The sequence below is a fragment of the Schistocerca gregaria genome, chromosome 11, assembly GCF_023897955.1.
Source record: "Schistocerca gregaria isolate iqSchGreg1 chromosome 11, iqSchGreg1.2, whole genome shotgun sequence".
In the NCBI taxonomy this organism is placed as follows: domain Eukaryota; kingdom Metazoa; phylum Arthropoda; class Insecta; order Orthoptera; family Acrididae; genus Schistocerca; species Schistocerca gregaria.
Genome location: NC_064930.1, coordinates 65,736,077 through 65,756,504, shown reverse-complemented (window position 1 = coordinate 65,756,504; position 20,428 = coordinate 65,736,077). Strand labels below are relative to the sequence as shown.

General features: G+C 44.9%; 1 protein-coding gene across 1 annotated transcript in view; it reads right to left on the bottom strand.

Moving 5' to 3' along the window:
* LOC126295469 (pleckstrin homology domain-containing family G member 5) overlaps positions 1 to 20,428 on the bottom strand; it is a 1,663,439-nt gene that overhangs the window by 90,354 nt on the left and 1,552,657 nt on the right. The window contains exons 15-16 of the mRNA XM_049988005.1: positions 18,772 to 18,882; positions 4,935 to 5,084 (exon numbers count right to left, since the gene is read on the bottom strand). Of these exons, the coding sequence (XP_049843962.1) occupies positions 4,935 to 5,084; positions 18,772 to 18,882 (261 nt within the window). The remainder of the gene's footprint in view (positions 1 to 4,934; positions 5,085 to 18,771; positions 18,883 to 20,428) is intronic.

Sequence of the window (20,428 nt, the reverse complement as noted above, 5' to 3'; positions counted from 1 at the left end):
ACAGTGGAATGTATGTACCGGTAATACTGTTGCTAAGGCTGTAGGGCAGGCAACTTTCAGAAGTGGTAGTATGGAGCAAAACAAGAAAAACTGTATCGCAAACATGGGCGCTAAGATGCATACCTCAAGAGGTAGGAGAATTGTGCAGTAGAGGAGATGTGTCTCACCCAGTAGCAAAGATGCACAAGAGCTTGTAGCCCCTTAGGTATGCGTTTTACAGCCCATGTTTACCAGACATTTTTTTTCTTTTTTGGCTCATACACCTCTTAAAGTTGCCTTCCCTACCTTCTCAGAAACAACAGTACCGGTACATGTATTCCACAGTCAGAGGTATCAGACCGGTTTATTGCTTATAAATTTCTACTCTTTCGTTTCCAAACCAAGAACCTTACCTCAAATTGGTACAATTATCCTTGGAGGTTTGTAACATCATCATGGAATCATCCCCTAGATACATACATTTACACGCGCCGGCGCCGATATCTTTCACGCCCTGTAGCGTCACTGGATGATGTTTACCGACATGGGTATGTATGTGAAACTTTATCTACTAAGCCGGCCGGGGTGACCGAGCGGTTCTAGGCGCTTCAGTCTGGAACCGCGCGACCACTACTGTCGCAGGTTCGAATCCTGCCTCGGGCATGGATGTGTGTGATGTCCTTAGGTTCATTAGGTTTAAGTAGTTCTCAGTTCTAGGGGACTAATGACTTCAGTAGTTAAGTTCCATAGTGCTCAGAGGCATTTGAACCTTTTTTTTATCTCTTAGGTCCCCTCTGCCACCTCTAGAATTGTGTGTGACACTAATTGTGAAACACCCTCTATATTGAGGAGATCCCTGCTGAAGAAGGACATTAGATTTTTTTACAGTATATGGCACTGAAAAGATAAAGTAACAGTAATAATTATACATAAAATACATCAACTGCTTTGTTTAGAAATTCGTCAGTGGATTAGAAGGAGCTGGCCACAAATAAGTCTTTCAGGGTCCTCTTAAACTGAACTTCATTTGTAGCTAACCTTTTCATTGTTGGCAAGTTACCGAATATGTCCCCTCCTAAATGGTGGACCATTTTTTTTTTGGACTATAACAAGCGCCGTTCAAACATTAATTCAGTCTGTTCTTTTTCCTAGTACTGATTTTGTGAACTGAGCTCCTTGTTGGAAAAAGGGACACATTATTTACGACAAACTTCATTGAGGAATGAAATATGTATTCAGAAGCATTAGGCTATTGTCCATGAATTCAGAGCACAAATAACGCACACCACATGCTGATAATTTTTGTCTCACTTGAATACTTAGTCCAAAACGCCATTAAGCAATGAAAGTAAACAACTGTTTTGTAAGTAAACAAGTATTTTATATGGTTGCTGCGGAGGATGGCCACACAAACAAACTTGTTGAAGTAAACAATGTATGTCAGAGTTTTATTTTTATATCATCTATGTCTGATAAGCCAACGGCCTTGCCACACTGGTGACACTGGTTTGCTTCACACCACCGAAGTTAGATGCTGTCGGACATAGCTAGCACTTGGATGGGTGACTGTCTGGGTCTGCCAAGTGCTGTTGGCGAGTGGGGTGTACTCAGCTCTTGTGAGGCAAACTGAGGGGCTGACTGAGAAATAGCAGCTCCACTCACAAAAACTGACAACGGCTGGGAGGTCAGTGTGCTGACCAATTGCCCCTCTGCATCCAGTGATGCCTAATGGCTGAGTTCGGTAGTGTTGGGATTACAGAGACCTGTTCAGCTGGAGGGTTTAGAGCTATAAGAAAATGAAACACATACAGCTGTCCTTATGAACTTATTTATTTGTTAGCTGCTAGTTTTGGCACTTCAATGCGCTAACTTCTGGCCATGGTTGAAGATGAAGGGGTTGACACAATCCCTATATATATATATATATATATATATATATATATATATATATATATATATATATATATATATATATCATAACTGGTTGCACAGACTGTCTGTAAATTTTGATATCAGCACTCCAACCATCAACTGCCAACTGGACACTGATTTCGTATATATAGGGATTGTGTCAACCCCTTCAGCATCAAATACGGCTGAAGATGGCGCATTGAATTGCTGAAACTAGTCGCTAAAAAATAAATAAGATCATAAGGATGGCAGTAGGCGTTTCATTTTCGTACAATAGTAAACGGCTGTGGTCCCCAAGACCTCTAGTCAAAAGGTTAGACATACAAAAAGTTCAGAATTATGTCTGATAACATTTGCACTGCAAATAAATATTTGTTCCGACATTTCAGCAGTTCCATGGGATGCTCCTTCAAATTGAGTTTTTTATCAAGTTGTAGTCCTACAAATTTAACAGTGTTAAGCTCTCCTACCTGCTCTTGTCAATACTTGTAGATCTCTTCATGTTCTAAACGGCAAGGTATGACTTTCTTCAAAGTTTAATGAGACTGAGGTAGCTATAAAACACTTATTTATCTACAAGGAAATGTCACTACTGATCCTTTATAAAACTATGATCCACTTGCTGTTAATTGCAATACTCATATCATCTGCCAACAAAACAAATTCTGTCTGTCAATGTACATGAAGAGGGATCATTAAGGTATGCAAGAAAATGCAGTGGGACACCACACGGAACTACTTCCCAATCTGATGATCCCAATCTGATGATGACTGAGAGCTTAATTCAGTGGTCTCTCATATTGACGTACTATCTTTTCTGCTTGCAAGATATATCTTGCATTAGAGGCATTGTCAATGACATAACAGCATTCTATTTTACTTAAAAGGACGTTGTGGCTCACACAGCCAAATGTCTTTGACAAGTCACAGAAAATGCCTGCAGATTGTAACTGGTTATCTAATGAACTATGTACGTTACCACAACATGTGTAAATAGACTTGTCAATATTGGAACTCTTCAAAAATCCATCCAGACTGTGTCTTGGAGGTTCTGTGTTATTCATTGTCAGATGGTTAAAAAGCTCTGTATGCATTATTTAAAAAAACAACTTTTTGAGAGTGCTTGGAAAAGGGAAATGTGTGAAATTTGATGGCATTACTTTATACAGTTCCTTCAAAAGGAATATTTCAGCCTGTCAGTACATGTTTCAAAGATAAAAACTGGCTGCACAAATTATTAAAATTTTACTAATCTCACAAGAACACCTTTAACTAACTTTGATGATACTGCTATTTCATCAAAACCGTTAGAATGCTTTGATTTTAAAGATTTTGTTATGCAAATTCTAGGTAGCGGAGAAGAAAGGAAAGGAAAGGAATCATTGATGCCAACTACACCAGTGGCGACGAATGAAAATGGGTGCCAAATGGGGACTTGAACCACTTGCCAAATGGGGACTTGAACCACTTGCCAAATGGGGACTTGAACCAGGAATCTCCTGCTTGCTAGGCAGTGCATTTAACCAATGTGGCATCTGGGACACATTGTTTATCGCAGTTGCACGGACCATCTCGACATGCCTCTTGTCCAACCCACATTCCCATCTATCTGCCGTCCCCATCAATGTCCTTCATGCTCACTACTTTGAGGGTCCCACAGGAGGTTGGACTTAATCCATATTGAAGGTGGTTGAATCATTGCCCATCAAGGCAAATCAGTTATGTGAATGCACGGTGTCAGACGCCACGTGGAATCCGCAGCTGGGTAGGAATGTGGGTTCGCCGAGGGGTGTGTCGAGGTAGTCCATCCAGTTGTGATGTACTCTGGTTCAAAATGGCTAACGCAACTGCCTATAAGCAGGAGATCCTGGGTTTGAATCCTGGTCTGGTATACATTTTAATTCGTCACTACTGATTCTGTGCAAAGATCTGATGCAGCTGTCATCCATAATTCCTTTCCTTTCTCCCCCCCCTCTATCTTCAATTTACATGATATATATATATCACAGCTGCGGATTCTGCATGGTGTCGGTTCTTGCAGATATGTCCAAAAGAACAGACACCACATTTGTTTAATTTTATTATATGTTTGAATAAAAACCTCGCTATAGACTTCACAAGCTGTGGCCAGGGCTGCAATGGTGAGCTGAATTAGCTCATGAAGTGGTCCAACACTGAGGCATCTAGGTCAACTACATGAAAAGAAGGCATGCCCTGCCACAAAAAATGCGGGTCAAGCAACTATACATGTACATCAGTTGTACCCTACTGGTACCTTATCTTCAACTAACACCTGCACCGAGACGTATTCTGTGCCAGTCGACAATCCCACCACGTAGGCCAGCTGGTTTGATCAAAACTAGCATCATCATCACGTAGGGCTGGTCTATGGTGCACTGCTAGATGCATTGCTTATAGGGCTCATGCTGGGGCCATTGAAAGGGGGTCACCTCTAGGCTGAGTTCATCTGGTCTCTGGGCATCTAGAATGAGTTCTGGGTCCGTGTCCTGGTGGTTGCATATTGCACACCTGACATTCCATGGAGCTGGCTGGCTCATTACACCTGCACTGGAGGTCTGTCGGCACCTGACCAACAAGACCACTGGAGCCCCCATTTTGCTGCTGCAGCACAAAGCTACTAGGACATATTTCCCTCCCCTCTCCTTTGTATGTCTTCAGGCCCCTCAGTACTTGCCATCCATGTCAGACCTGTGCTGTGGTGCTCTTTGCCAGAGGAACCACCCTGAATCGAGAACTTCAGGTTTATACAGATCATGACTCTGCCTAGACATGCACCATCCAACATATACACAGCAGACATGTATTTTGAGCCACCCCCAATCACCTCTCACAGTACTCACCAGTCAGGCCAGCGTGGTGGCGTGGTGTTTGTGTGACACCTGGGCAAGGACACCAACATCAAAAGCTCGAGTATTATCTGGACCATGACTCTGCCGAGGTGTGCGCCATCCAACATGAGTACAGCATAGACATGTTTGAGGCCCCATTTCTGGATTTCCTCGACCACCTTTCGCAGTACTCACCATCCGGGCCAGGGCGGTGGCATGGTGCTCGTCGTCAGTGTGCCGGAGAACCGCCCTGAGCAGCAGAGAGTATCTGGTGAGGCGCTGCATTGGCTTCACCAGCAGGTCTGCCAACCTCAGGCGGCCGCACGCTGGCTGCGCCTCACACCACTGGAAAACGGAATAAAAATAAAATACAGCTCCACTCACAGCACATAACATACATATTCATCCGTAGGAAGATGATCCTAAAGAAATCGAAAAAGAGTTGATCACCATTTCCGTTTCATATAATATGTGGGAACTCTCTGTAAATATGTGGATACGTAGGAGCCGGCCGCGGTGGTCTAGCGGTTCAGGCGCTCAATCTGGCACCGCGCGACTGCTACGGTCGCAGGTTTGAATCCTGCCTCGGGCATGAATGTGTGTGATGTCCTTAGGTTAGTTGGGTTTAAGTAGTTCTAAGTTCTAGGGGACTGATGACCATAGATGTTAAGTCCCATAGTGCTCAGAGCCATTTCAACCATCTACCCTCTACGATTTTTACCCTCCACGCTGCCCTCCAATACTAAATTCGTGATCCCTTGATGCCTCAGAATATGTCCTACCAATCGATCCCTTCTTCATGTCAAGTTGTGCCACAAACTTCTCCCCAAACCTATTCAACACCTCCTCATTAGTTATGTTATCTACCCATCTAATCTTCAGCATTCTTCTGTAGCACCACATTTTGAAAGCTTCTATTTTCTTCTTGTCCAAACTATTTATCGTCCATGTTTCACTTCCATACATGGCTACACTCCATACAAATACTATCAGAAACGACTTCCTGACACTTGAATCAATACTCGATGTTAACAAATTTCTCTTCTTCAGAAACGCTTTCCTTGCCATTGCCAGTCTACATTTTATATCCTCTCTATTTCGGCCATCATCAGTTATTTTGCTCCCCAAATAGGAAAACTCGTTTACTACTTTGTCTCATTTCCTAATTTAATACCCTCTGCATCACCCGACTTAATTCGACTACATGCCATTATCCTCATTTTGGTTTTGTTGTTGTTCATCTTATATCCTTTCATGACACTGTCCATTCCGTTCAACTGCTCTCCCAAGTCCTTTGCTGTCTCTGACAGAATTACAATGTCATCGGCGAACCTCAAAGTTTTTATTTCTTCTCCATGGATTTTAATATCTACTCCGAATTCTTCACTTGTTTCCTTCAGTGCTTGCTCAATATACAGATTGAATAACATCGGGGAGAGGCTACAACCCTGTCTCACTCCCTTCCCAACCACTGCTTCCCTTTCATGTCCCTCAACTCTTATAACTGCCATTTGGTTTCTATACAAATTGTAAATAGCCTTTCGCTCCCTGAATTTTACCACTGCCACCTTCAGAATTCGAAAGAGAGTATTCCAGTCAACATTGTCAAAAGCTTTCTCTAAGTCTACAAATGCTAGAAAAGTAGGTTTGCCTTTCCTTAATCTTTCTTCTAAGATAAGTCGTAAGGTCAGTATTGCCTCACGTGTTCCGATATTTCTACGGAATCCAAACTGATCTTCCCCGAGGTCGACTTGTGCTAGTTTTTCCATTCGTCTGTAAAGAATTCGCGTGCAAATTAGGCACACTATATACTTAGCAATGAAACAAATAGGAAGTTCAGGGAAGCTAAGGTGAAATGGCATCCTGAAAATTGTGAAGAAATCGAAAATGAAATGACTGTTGGCAGGACTGACTCAGCATATAGAAAACTCAAAACAACCTTCGGTGAAAGTAAAAGCAACGATGGTAGCCTTATGAGTGAAATAGGAAATCCACTATTAAATGCACAGGAGAAAGTGGATAGGTGGGAAGCGGACATTAAAGGCCACTATGAGGTGGGAGACTTCTATGATGACGTAACAGAAGAAGAAACTAGAGCCGATGTAGAAGAGATAAGGGCTTAGTATCAGAATTCAAAAGAAGTCTGGAACACATAAGAACAAATAAGACAGACTGGATACATAACATAACATCGAAATTATTAAAATCACAGGAACAAGTCGTACCAAGACTGACGTTGGTGACTGGAATGTACGAGTCTGCCGAAATAACACCTGACATTCCGAAAAATATCGTCCACACAACTCTGAAGACTGGAAGAGCTGTCAAGGGCGGGAGTAATCGCAGAATCAGTTAAACAGCTCATGCATCCAAATTGCTGACAAGAGTAATGTACAGAAGAATGCAAGAGATAACTCAGGATGTGACTGATGACGATCTCTTTGGCTTCAGCTGATACAAAGGCACCAGAGAGGCAGTTCTGACATTGCGGATGATAATGAAGTTAAGACTGAAGGAAAATCGAGAAATGTTGATTGGATTTGTCCACCTGGAAAAAAACGTTCGACAGTGTTCAATGGTGCAATTGAAATCCTAAGAAAAATAGAAATAAGCTATAGGGAAAGGCAGGTAATAAGTAATACGTACAAAAACCAAAAGCCAGCAATAAGAGTGGAGCGCTAAGAACGAAGTGCTCGGAATAAAAAGGGTGTAAGAAATGGTTGTAGTGTTTCGCCCCTACTGTTCAGTCTATAAACGAAGAAGGAATGACGCAAACAAAAGATAGTTTCAAGAGTAGAATTAAAATCCAAGGTAAAAGGATATCAATGATACGATTCGCTGATATTACTGTCCTCAGTGAAACTGAAGAACTACAGGATCTCTTGAATGAATCAGCAGTGTATTGAGTACAAAATATGGGTTGAGAGTAAATAGAAGAAAGACGAAAGTAATGAGAAATGGTTGAAATGGCTCTGAGCACTATGGGACTCAACTGCTGTGGTAATCAGTCCCCTATAACTTAGAACTACTTAAGCCTAACTAACCTAAGGGCATCACACACATCCGTGCCCGAGGCAGGATTCGAACCTGCGACAGTAGCGGTCACGCTGTTCCAGACTGAAGCGCCTAGAACCGCACAGCCACACCGGCTGGTAAAGTAATGAGAAATAGCAGAAATGAGAACAGTGAGAAACTTAACATCACAACTGGGGATGACGAGGTAGACGAATTCTGCTACCTAGGCAACAAAATTTGCCATGACAGATGGAACTAGGAAGAGATAAAAGGCAGACTACCACTGGCAAAAATAGCATTCCTGGCGAAGAGAAGTCTGCTAGTATCAAACAAAGATCTTGATTTGAGGAAGAAATTTCTGAGAACATACGTTTGGAGCAGAGCACTGCGTGGTAGCGAGACATGGACTGTTTGAAAACCAGAAAAGAAGACAATCAAAGCTTTGAAAATTAGGTGGACTGATAAGGTAAGGCATGAGGAAAAGAGTATGTGGGAAACACTGATAAGGAGAAGGGACAAATGGCTCTGAGCACTATGGGACTTAACTTATGAGGTTCCAGACTAACGCGCCTAGAACCGCTCGGCCACACCGGCCGGCAGAAGTTCAATGGTGTCGAAGTCATAGCAAAGAGCGGCAAAATACACTTAGTCCGAAAATGGCGTGAGACAGTATCTGTTTTGAACAGGTTGATATATCTTTATACGGGGGCAATCAATAAACCATTCTCCCAACCAGTTTCAATAACAAGCGACAAACAATCAGTTATAATTTATTGTCACACCCTTCAGTGTAAACCACAGAACAAGCAAGTGAAACAAAGAAAGAATATTTGCACTCGTAATATTTGCTATATAACTTAAGAATTACTTAATAAACAATAGGAATCTAAGATTAGTCCTTTTTAACAACCATATTTTTAACGCCATAAACAACAAAGATCAACGGTTAAAGAAGTCCCATAAACTTGAGCAAGGATCACCTTTTCAGTATCTGAATGAAGTCAGTAGGTGACATAGGGGGCAATGAGACGTACATTAAATGTTACACCATTAAGGCCGATCACTCATTAAGAATTATAAGCACAAATTAAAGAAGATTCATTTAAAGCAATTAACATCAAAAGCAAATAAATAAGTGACGTCTCAGCAAATTTATCAAAACCAAATCTTTCAGTTCTATAACAATGTTGTATTATGGAATACGCCGGATTACCGACGCAGAAGGCTAAATTTTACCAAACGGCAATTTCTCCAAACCCAGAACTATCTTAATAGTCTACAAGGCTTAGGTTGTGCAGAACTACTCTAATTCGCCTTTCTTGGGCATAACGGTGGAGTAGATAATAAACCTCTTATTTCATTCTACTGGAACAGTGTGCGGCAATAGACACTTGGGCAAATCTTACCCCAGAGTGGCTCGGGAAAGAGGATGGCTCCCTCAGGAGGAGGAAACATTTACCCGAACTGGAAAGGGAACTCGTCTAACAAAGGGGGAAAGGTAGCTTTATATGTGCTCACAAGAACTGATAACTTCTGCAAATGAGATTCCGGCCGTAGTATCAAAATGGGACTTCGGAGCTGAGGAGAGCAAGTCAACAACGGTCTCTACCCAACAGACTCAACATTTCAGACAAACCAAGCAACCAACATCAGTCGTGGCTAGGCGGATTACCAAAGGGAAACTCTAGCACTACCTTAAATAGAGCACTTAAATGCCACGGAGACTAAAGTTCTTAACACAAGAATATATTCACAATAACGACTAAAGTTAAATATGCCTACGTACTAAAACACCCCCCCCCCATGAACCATGGACCTTGCCGTTGGTGGGGAGCCTTGCGAGCCTCAGCGATACAGATGGCCGTACCGTAGGCGCAACCACAATGGAGGGGTATCTGTTGAGAGGCCAGACAAACGTGTGGTTCCTGAAGAGGGGCAGCAGCCTTTTCAGTAGTTGCAGGGGCAACAGTCTGGATGATTGACTGATCTGGCCTTGTAACACTAACCAAAACGGCGTTGCTGTCCTGGTACTGCGAACGGCTGAAAGCAAGAGGAAACTACAGCCGTCATTCTTCCCGAGGGCATACAGCTCTATGAAATGATGATGGCGTCCTCTTGGGTAAAACATTCCGGAGGTAAAATAGTCCCCCATTCTGATCTTTGGGCGGGGACTACTCAAGAGGATGTTATCAGGCGTTCTACGGATCGAAGTGTGGAATGTCAGATCCCTTAATCGTGCAGGTAGGTTAGAAAATTTAAAAAGAGAAATGGATAGGTTAAAGTTAGATATAGTGGGAATTAGTGAAGTTCGGTGGCAGGAGGAACAAGACTTCTGGTCAGGTGACTACAGGGTTATATACACAAATCAAACACGGGTAATGCAGGAGTAGGTTTAATAATGAATAGGAAGATAGGAATGCTGGTAAGCTACTACAAACAGCATAGTGAACGCATTATTGTGGCCAAGATAGATACGAAGTCCACACCTACTACAGTAGTACAAGTTTATCTGCCAACTAGCTCTGCAGATGACGAAGAAATTGAAGAAATGTACAATGAAATAAAAGAAATTATTCAGTAGTGAAGGGAGACGAAAATTTAATAGTAATGGGTGACTGGAATTCGAGTGTAGGAAAAGGGAGAGAAGGAAACATAGTAGGATAATATAGATTGGGGCTAAGAAATGAAAGAGGAAGCCGCCTAGTAGAATTTTGCACAGAGCACAACTTAATCATAGCTAACACTTGGTTTAAGAATCATGAAAGAAGGTTGTATACATGGAACAACCCTGGAGATACTAAAAGGTACCAGATAGATTATATAATGGTAAGACAGAGATTTAGGAACCAGGTTTTAAATTGTAAGACATTTCCAGGGGCAGATGTGGACTCTGACCACAATCTATTGGTTATGACCTGTAGATTAAAACTGAAGAAACTGCAAAAATGTGGGAAATTAAGGAGATGGGACCTGGATAAACTGAAAGAACCAGAGGTTGTACAGAGTTTCAGGGAGAGCATAAGGAAACAATTGACAGGAATGGGGAAAAGAAATACAGTAGAAGGAGAATGGCTAGCTTTGAGGGATCAAGTAGTGAAGGCAGCACAGCATGAAGTAGGTAAAATGACGAGGGCTAGTAGAAATAATTGGGTAACAGAAGAAATATTGAATTTAATTGATGAAAGGAGAAAATATAAAAATGCAGGAAATGAAGCAGGCAAAAAGGAATACAAACGTCTCAGAAATGAGATCGACAGGAAGTGCAAAATGGCTAAGCAGGGATGGCTAGAGGACAAATGTAAGGAAGTATATGCTTATCTCACTAGGGGTAAGATAGATACTGCCTACAGGAAAATTAAAGAGACCTTTGGAGATAAGAGAACCACGTGTATGAATATCAAGAGCTCAGATGGCAACCCAGTTCTAAGCAAAGAAGGGAATGCAGAAAGGTAGAAGGAGTATATAGAGGGACTATACAAGGGCGATGTACTTGAGGACAATATTATGGAAATGGAAGAGGATGTAGATGAAGATGAAATGGGAGACATGATACTGCGTGAAGAGTTTGACAGAGCACTGAAAGACCTGAGTCGAAACAAGGCCCCCGGAGTAGACAACATTCCATTAGAACTACTGACGGCCTTGGGAGAGCCAGTCCTGACAAAACTCTACCATCTGGTGAGCAAGATGTATGAGACAGGCGAAATACCCTCAGACTTCAAGAAGAATATAATAATTCGAATCCCAAAGAAAGCAGGTGTTGACAGATGTGAAAATTACCGAACTATCAGTTTAATAAGTCACAGCTGCAAATTACTAACACGAATTCTTTACAGACGAATGGAAAAACTGGTAGAAGCGGACCTCGGGGAAGATCAGTTTGGATTCGGTAGAAATGTTGGAATGCGTGAGGCAATACTGACCTTACGACTTACCTTAGAAGAAAGATTAAGAAAACGCAAACCTACGTTTGTAGCATTTGTAGAGTTAGAGAAAGCTTTTGACAATGTTGACTGGAATACTCTCTTTCAAAATCTAAAGGTGGCAGGGGTAAAATACAGGGGGCGAAAGGCTATTTACAATTTGTACAGAAACCAGATGGCAGTTATAAGAGTCGAGGGGCATGAAAGGGAAGCGTTGCTTGGGAAAGGAGTGAGACAGGGTTGTAGCCTCTCCCCGATGTTATTCAATCTGTATATTGAGCAAGCAGTGAAGGAAACTAAAGAAAAATTTGGAGTAGGTATTAAAATTCATGGAGAAGAAGTAAAAACTTTGAGGTTCGCCGATGACATTGTAATTGTGTCAGAGACGGCAAAGGACTTGGAAGAGCAGTAGAAGGGAATGGACAGTGTCTTGAAAGGAGGATATAAGATGAACATCAACAAAAGCAAAACGACGATAATGGAATGTAGTCAAATTAAATCGGGTGATGCTGAGGGATTTAGATTAGGAAATGAGACACTTAAAGTAGTAAAGGAGTTTTGCTATTTAGGAAGTAAAGTAACTGATGATGGTCGAAGTAGAGAGGATATAAAATGTAGACTGGCAATGGCAAGAAAAGCGTTTCTGAAGAAGAGAAATTTGTTAACATCGAGTATAGATTTAAGTGTTAGGAAGTCGTTTCTGAAAGTATTTGTATGGAGTCTAGCCATGTATGCAAGTGAAACATGGACGATGAATAGTTTAGAGAAGAAGAAAATAGAAGCTTTCGGAATGTGGTGCTCAGAAGAATCCTGAAGATTACATGGGTAGATCACATAACTAATAAGGAGGTATTGAACAGAATTGGGGAGATGAGGAGTTTGTGGCACAACTTGACTAGAAGAAGGGATTGGATGGTAGGACACGTTCTGAGGCACGAAGGGAGCACCAATTTAGTACTGGAGGGAGGCATGGAGGGTAAAAATAGTAGAGGGAGAGCAAGAGATGAATACACTAAGCAGATTCAGAAGGATGTAGGCTGCAGTAGGTACTGGGAGATAAAGAAGCTTGCACAGGATAGAGTAGCATGGAGAGCTGCATCAAACCAGTCTCAGGACTGAAGATATAACAACAACAACATAGAATTTCAGGTTCTGGGACCGGCATAACTTCCACGAAACATCAATGCACGATCAAATGGGTGGGGTTTGGTGTGCACTGTTAGCGGGCAGCATTACTGGGCCCATCGTCTTTTGTCACGTGAAGACTTGAACGCATTACATTGCCAACATTTTGAAACCATCTGTGGCAGCATTAACAGAGCGGGAAAAGACTTAGGACGGAGCAACTTCCCCGTACGGGAGGCCCAACGTTGGAGCGCATTTGCACAACCTTCACACCTGACGGAGCTGTCACCAGAGGTCACCTGATGGCACTCACTGTGCGATTACTTTGTGTGGGGAGCCGCCAAGTCTATGGTGTATCGCGACAACCCCCATAGTCTTCAATAACTGCAGCAATTCCGGCAGTGTGCCTTCGGTCCGCCTTCAACAACTTGCTGACCAGGTGCCCAAAAGAGCCGAGTGGTGAATGGTGGCCGCTTTCAACACCTGCTATTGTCAGTTTAGCTCAAATGGCTCAAACAGCTCTGAGCACTATGGGACTTAACTTCTGAGGTCATTAGTCCTCTAGAACTTGGAACTTCTTAAACCTAACTAACCTAAGGACATCACACACATGCATGCCCGAGGCAGGATTCGAACCTGCGATCGTAGCAGCAGCGCGGTTCCAGACTGAAGCGCCTAGAACCGCTCGGCCACAACGGCCGGCAGTCAGTTCAGTACTGCATTTCCTTCCCTCTGCTGTCTATCCTGGATCTCTGTACTATGTACTAAGCACTATGGGACTTAACTTCTGAGGTCATCAGTCCCCTAGAACTTAGAACTACTTGAAACTAACTAACCTAAGGACATCACACACATGCATGCCCGAGGCAGGATTCGAACCTGCGAGCGTAGCAGCAGCGCGGTTCCAGACTGAAGCGCCTAGAACCGCTCGGCCACAACGGCCGGCAGTCAGTTCAGTACTGCATTTCCTTCCCTCTGCTGTCTATCCTGGATCTCTGTACTATGTACTAAGCACTATGGGACTTAACTTCTGAGGTCATCAGTCCCCTAGAACTTAGAACTACTTGAAACTAACTAACCTAAGGACATCACACACATGCATGCCCGAGGCAGGATTCGAACCTGCGAGCGTAGCAGCAGCGCGGTTCCAGACTGAAGCGCCTAGAACCGCTCGGCCACAACGGCTGGCAGTCAGTTCAGTACTGCATTTCCTTCCCTCTGCTGTCTATCCTGGATCTCTGTACCATGTACTAAGCACTATGGGACTTAACTTCTGAGGTCATCATCCCCTAGAACTTAGAACTACTTAAACCTAACTAACCTAAGGATATCACACAACACCCATGCCCGAGACAGGATTCGAACCTGCGACCGTAGCAGCAGCGCGGTTCCAGACTGAAGCGCCTAGAACCGCTCGGCCACAACGGCCGGCAGTCAGTTTAGTACTGCATTTCCTTCCCTCTGCTTTCTATCCTAGATCTCTGTACTATGTACTAAGCACTATGGGACTTAACTTCTGAGGTCATCAGTCCCCTAGAACTTAGAACTACTTGAAACTAACTAACCTAAGGACATCACACACATGCATGCCCGAGGCAGGATTCGAACCTGCGAGCGTAGCAGCAGCGCGGTTCCAGACTGAAGCGCCAAGAACCGCTCGGCCACAACGGCCGGCAGTCAGTTCAGTACTGCATTTCCTTCCCTCTGCTGTCTATCCTGGATCTCTGTACTATGTACTAAGCACTATGGGACTTAACTTCTGAGGTCATCAGTCCCCTAGAACTTAGAACTACTTGAAACTAACTAACCTAAGGACATCACACAACACCCATGTCCGAGGCAGGATTCGAACCTGCGAGCGTAGCAGCAGCGCGGTTCCAGACTGAAGCGCCTAAAACCGCTCGGCCACAGCGGCCGGCAGTCAGTTTAGTACTGCATTTCCTTCCCTCTGCTGTCTATCCTGGATCTCTGTACTATGTACTAAGCACTATGGGACTTAACTTCTGTGGTCATCAGTCCCCTAGAACTTAGAACTACTTGAAACTAACTAACCTAAGGACATCACACACATGCATGACCGAGGCAGGATTCGAACCTGCGTGCGTAGCAGCAGCGCGGTTCCAGACTGAAGCGTCTAGAACCGCTCGGCCACAGCGGCCGGCAGTCAGTTTAGTACTGCATTTCCTTCCCTCTGCTGTCTATCCTGGATCTCTGTACTATGTACTATCCACTATGGGACTTAACTTCTGAGGTCATCAGTCCCCTAGAACTTAGAACTACTTGAAACTAACTAACCTAAGGACATCACACACATGCATGCCCGAGGCAACATTCGAACCTGCGAGCGTAGCAGCAGCGCGGTTCCAGACTGAAGCGCCTAGAACCGCTCGGCCACAGCGGCCGGCAGTCAGTTTAGTACTGCATTTCCTTCCCTCTGCTTTCTATCCTAGATCTCTGTACTATGTACTAAGCACTATGGGACTTAACTTCTGAGGTCATCAATGCCCTAGAACTTAGAACTACTTGAAACTAACTAACCTAAAGACATCACACACATGCATGCCCGAGGCAACATTCGAACCTGCGAGCGTAGCAGCAGCGCGGTTCCAGACTGAAGCGCCTAGAACCGCTCGGCCACAACGGCCGGCAGTCAGTTCAGTACTGCATTTCCTTCCCTCTGCTGTCTATCCTGGATCTCTGTACTATGTACTAAGCACTATGGGACTTAACTTCTGAGGTCATCAGTCCCCTAGAACTTAGAACTACTTGAAACTAACTAACCTAAGGACATCACACACATGCATGCCCGAGGCAGGATTCGAACCTGCGAGCGTAGCAGCAGCGCGGTTCCAGACTGAAGCGCCTAGAACCGCTCGGCCACAACGGCCGGCAGTCAGTTCAGTACTGCATTTCCTGCCCTCTGCTGTCTATCCTGGTTCCCTGTACTATGTACTGAGCACTATGGGACTTAACTTCTGAGGTCATCAGTCCCCTAGAACTTAGAACTACTTGAAACTAACTAACCTAAGGACATCACACACATGCATGCCCGAGGCAGGATTCGAACCTGCGAGCGTAGCAGCAGCGCCGTTCCAGACTGAAGCGCCTAGAACCGCTCGGCCACAACGGCCGGCAGTCAGTTCAGTACTGCATTTCCTACCCTCTGCTGTCTATCCTGGATCTCTGTACTCTGGGCCACTTTTATTTGCCCCGCCCTCTACAGGAGTGCAGGCTCGGTTAGCATCTGCATTTGTGTGGGGATGTGTTAAAAAAAATATCGGCTCAACCACTTGTTTATAGTGTAAAACACTATAAATCTATGATAGATAGAGCCTTTAGAGTACCTATGAATGAAGAAGACAGAATGACTCAGCTGTACATCGTGAAACAACTAGCCAGAGCTAACGGATACCACCAAAATGTTGTCAATAAATTAATACGACAGAAACAGCGAGCGAATGGAAGGAAGAATACCGCAAATAATATTTACGAGAGTCACATTACCATACTTCGGTGATATTTCGCAAAAAGTGGCTAACATTTTCAAAACATTAAGTTGATACCGCTTTTCAGACCAATAATTCGCTGCGATTTAAACTATGAAATAATTTACAGCAGGATAGCGATAAATATGAGAGAGCTGGGGTCTATAAAATTCAATGTAACACGTGCTTGGCAAGCTATGTAGGCCAAACTGGTAGGTCCTTTAAAGTAGGTTACAAAGAACATAGCGATGCTTTCGGGCTTAATAATTTCTAAAAGTCAGCTGTAGCCACGCATATTTGGGAAACGGGACACCCCATGTTGGGAATAGATGAGGATCTCGTTATTTAACACAGACAGGACAAAGGCAGAAAGCTGGATCTACTGGAAAAGCTGGAAATTACGATCCATAGCGTGGATAATGAGAACGCACTGAATGAACAGCTTACTGGCGATACAAGTAACTTTTTCAAACATTTCACTAGTGTCTTTCAGTAATTACATTTTTAGCAACTGGCAGGATACCATCATTTCATGAGGTCCTTGGAACATGTATAAGTTATCTGTATAGAAATCTTTGTGACTTCCTTGTTTACTTGGGCGTAAGTTCACTCGCGTTTGAGTGTCGTGTTTGGCTACGTGGTGTGTGGTATAGACGAAGACGCACGGGCGGTTTACGACGATAGAGGAGAGAGCCATGTGGTTAGATGTTGAACACCATAGGCGACACCATTTTAAAATATTTTTTTATATATTGACGACTATGTGGAGATGCACCTTGGAAGACACGACTGCAACAAGGGAAGTAGCCACGATGTTTTAATTTTATCATCAATTTTATTGTCCCCTGTGCACGTTCCATTTTAGCGAGTTTTAACAGGCTCTTTTACTTTTTATTATTCTGATGATGGAAGCTTGACTCCCGAAACGCGTCAGTCTTAGTGTTTAGCACTGTAAACAAGTGGTTGGGCCGATATACACTCCTGGAAATTGAAATAAGAACACCGTGAATTCATTGTCCCAGGAAGGGGAAACTTTATTGACACATTCCTGGGGTCAGATACATCACATGATCACACTGACAGAACCACAGGCACATAGACACAGGCAACACAGCATGCACAATGTCGGCACTAGTACAGTGTATATCCACCTTTCGCAGCAATGCAGGCTGCTATTCTCCCATGGAGACGATCGTAGAGATGCTGGATGTAGTCCTGTGGAACGGCTTGCCATGCCATTTCCACCTGGCGCCTCAGTTGGACCAGCGTTCGTGCTGGACGTGCAGACCGCGTGAGACGACGCTTCATCCAGTCCCAAACATGCTCAATGGGGCACAGATCTGGAGATCTTGCTGGCCAGGGTAGTTGACTTACACCTTCTAGAGCACGTTGGGTGGCACGTGATACATGCGGACGTGCATTGTCCTGTTGGAACAGCAAGTTCCCTTGCCGGTCTAGGAATGGTAGAACGATGGGTTCGATGACGGTTTGGATGTACCGTGCACTATTCAGTGTCCCCTCGACGATCACCAGAGGTGTACGGCCAGTGTAGGAGATCGCTCCCCACACCATGATGCCGGGTGTTGGCCCTGTGTGCCTCGGTCGTATGCAGTCCTGATTGTGGCGCTCACCTGCACGGCGCCAAACACGCATACGACCATCATTGGCACCGAGGCAGAAGCGACTCTCATCGCCGCCTGTCGCGACATACCTGGAGGCGGGCTGCACGATGTTGGGGCGTGAGCGGAAGACGGCCTAACGGTGTGCGGGACCGTAGCCCAGCTTCATGGAGACGGTTGCGAATGGTCCTCGCCGATACCCCAGGAGCAACAGTGTCCCTAATTTGCTGGGAAGTGGCGGTGCGGTCCCCTACGGCACTGCGTAGGATCCTACGGTCTCGGCGTGCATCCGTGCGTCGCTGCGGTCCGGTCCCAGGTCGACGGGCACGTGCACCTTCCGCCGACCACTGGCGACAACATCGACGTACTGTGGAGACCTCACGCCCCACGTGTTGAGCAATTCGGCGGTACGTCCACCCAGCCTCCCGCATGCCCACTATACGCCCTCACTCCAAGTCCGTCAACTGCACATACGGTTCACGTCCACGCTGTCGCGGCCTGCTACCAGTGTTAAAGACTGCGATGGAGCTCCGTATGCCACGGCAAACTGGCTGACACTGACGGCGGCGGTGCACAAATGCTGCGCAGCTAGCGCCATTCGACGGCCAACACCGCGGTTCGTGGTGTGTCCGCTGTGCCGTGCGTGTGATCATTGCTTGTACAGCCCTCTCGCAGTGTCCGGAGAAAGTCTGACACACCGGTGTCAATGTGTTCTTTTTTCCATTTCCAGGAGTGTATTTTTTGACACTGACATTCACGATCACGGTCTCTGATCCAGTACGGACAAAATCAAAGTGTGGGGATGGTTGCACGCTGTTGGCCGACCCCTGTGGACGTGGTGCGAGACAGGTGTGGAGGTACTCACGGCCAGGTAGGCGGCGAACAGCTCGTCCTTGCGGCACATCTCCCGGCAGTAGGCCTGGCAGTTGAGCTGCTCCGCACAGTACCGGGTGTACGGCTGGAAGATCTCGTGGAACTGCAACATGCACGCACTCTGCTCAGCACTAGGCTGCAGGCATCTCCTGCAAAACAGTCACTTCCCAGAACAATATATAGGAGAATGGACAGTAAAACTGAGAGCCTGTTTGATATAGGAAAGGCAAAGGCACTAGAGAGGCAGCTGAAATTGGAAGCGAGACTTTACAAAAATCAAGACACTTCCGTCGCATATGTGTAAAATGCTGCAAGATGTAGCTCTAAGCTACAGGAAGAGATGTGTAATACACACGCATTATAAAAGGTTTTGCATCACTTCGGTTCCGAGAGTTGCGGAACCTATACAGAAAATTGGTATAGAGATCAACATAAACATCATTTCCAGTAAAACTGCTCATGAAAACCACACATTGCATTTTGTACCACCAAACAGCGAGACCTTCAGAGGTGGTGGTCCAGATTGCTGTACACACCAGCACCTCTAATACCCAGTAGCACGTCCTCTTGCATTGATGCATGCCTGTACTCGTCATGGCATACTGTCCACAAGTTCAAAACGGCACTGTTAGTCCAGATTATCCCACAACCCAACGGCGATTCAGCGTAGATCCCTCAGTGTGGTCGGTGGGTCACGTCGTCCGTAAATTTTCCTTTTCAATCTATCCCAGACGTGAAACTTCCTGGTAGATTAAAACTGTGTGCCGGACCGAGACTCGAACTCGGGACCTTTGCCCTTTCGCGGGTTTTTGCTCTTCACTTCAGCCAGTACCTCGTCTCCTACCTTCCAAAATTTACAGAAGCTCTCCTGCGAAACTTGCAGAACTAGCGCTCCTGAAAGAAAGGATATTGCGGACACACGTCTCAGCCACAGCCTGGGGGATGTTTCCAGAATGAGATTTTCACTCTGCAGCGGAGTGTGCGCTGATATGAACGGCAAGCATCCCGAGTTCGAGTCTCGGCCCTTTAATCTACCAGGAAGTTTCGTATCAGCGCACACTCAGCTGCAGAGTGAAAATCTCATTCTATCCCAGACAAGTTCGATAGGGTTCGTGTCTGGACAACACGCTGGCGACTGTCATGATTAATAAAATTCTTTTCCGGGCTATTATGCCGTGGTCTGATGGATTTCGCATTGTAACCCAACGTTTCGTCCCCATCTGCGGAGGACATCTTCAAGGGGGGTTCGTGGCTTCTGTTAACTTCCGAAACACACACTGTCTCACTACTGACTGCAGCAAATTTTTGTTTTCGCGTGCTCCCGCGCGTAGGCGTGACGTCACATGTTTTGAATACGCGAGCGCAATTGGCCGTTGTCGGTCGCCGCCGTCCGCTGTTGCTATCATCCCATGGCGGAAGACTGGTACACATCTTCTTCAGCACCGGCATCCAGATGTCATTCACTTTCACGCCCTCCTCCTTCCTATTAAAATTCCTGGGGTGTTTCATAATCTCTATAGCCTCTCTGTACAACCTTTCATGATATCCGCTTGTGGCTGCCAGTACTTGAGTTCTATCAAAATAAATGTGGTGGTCTCCTGACTGCAAAGCGTGTTCCGCAACAGCTGATCTATCAATCTCTCCCCTTC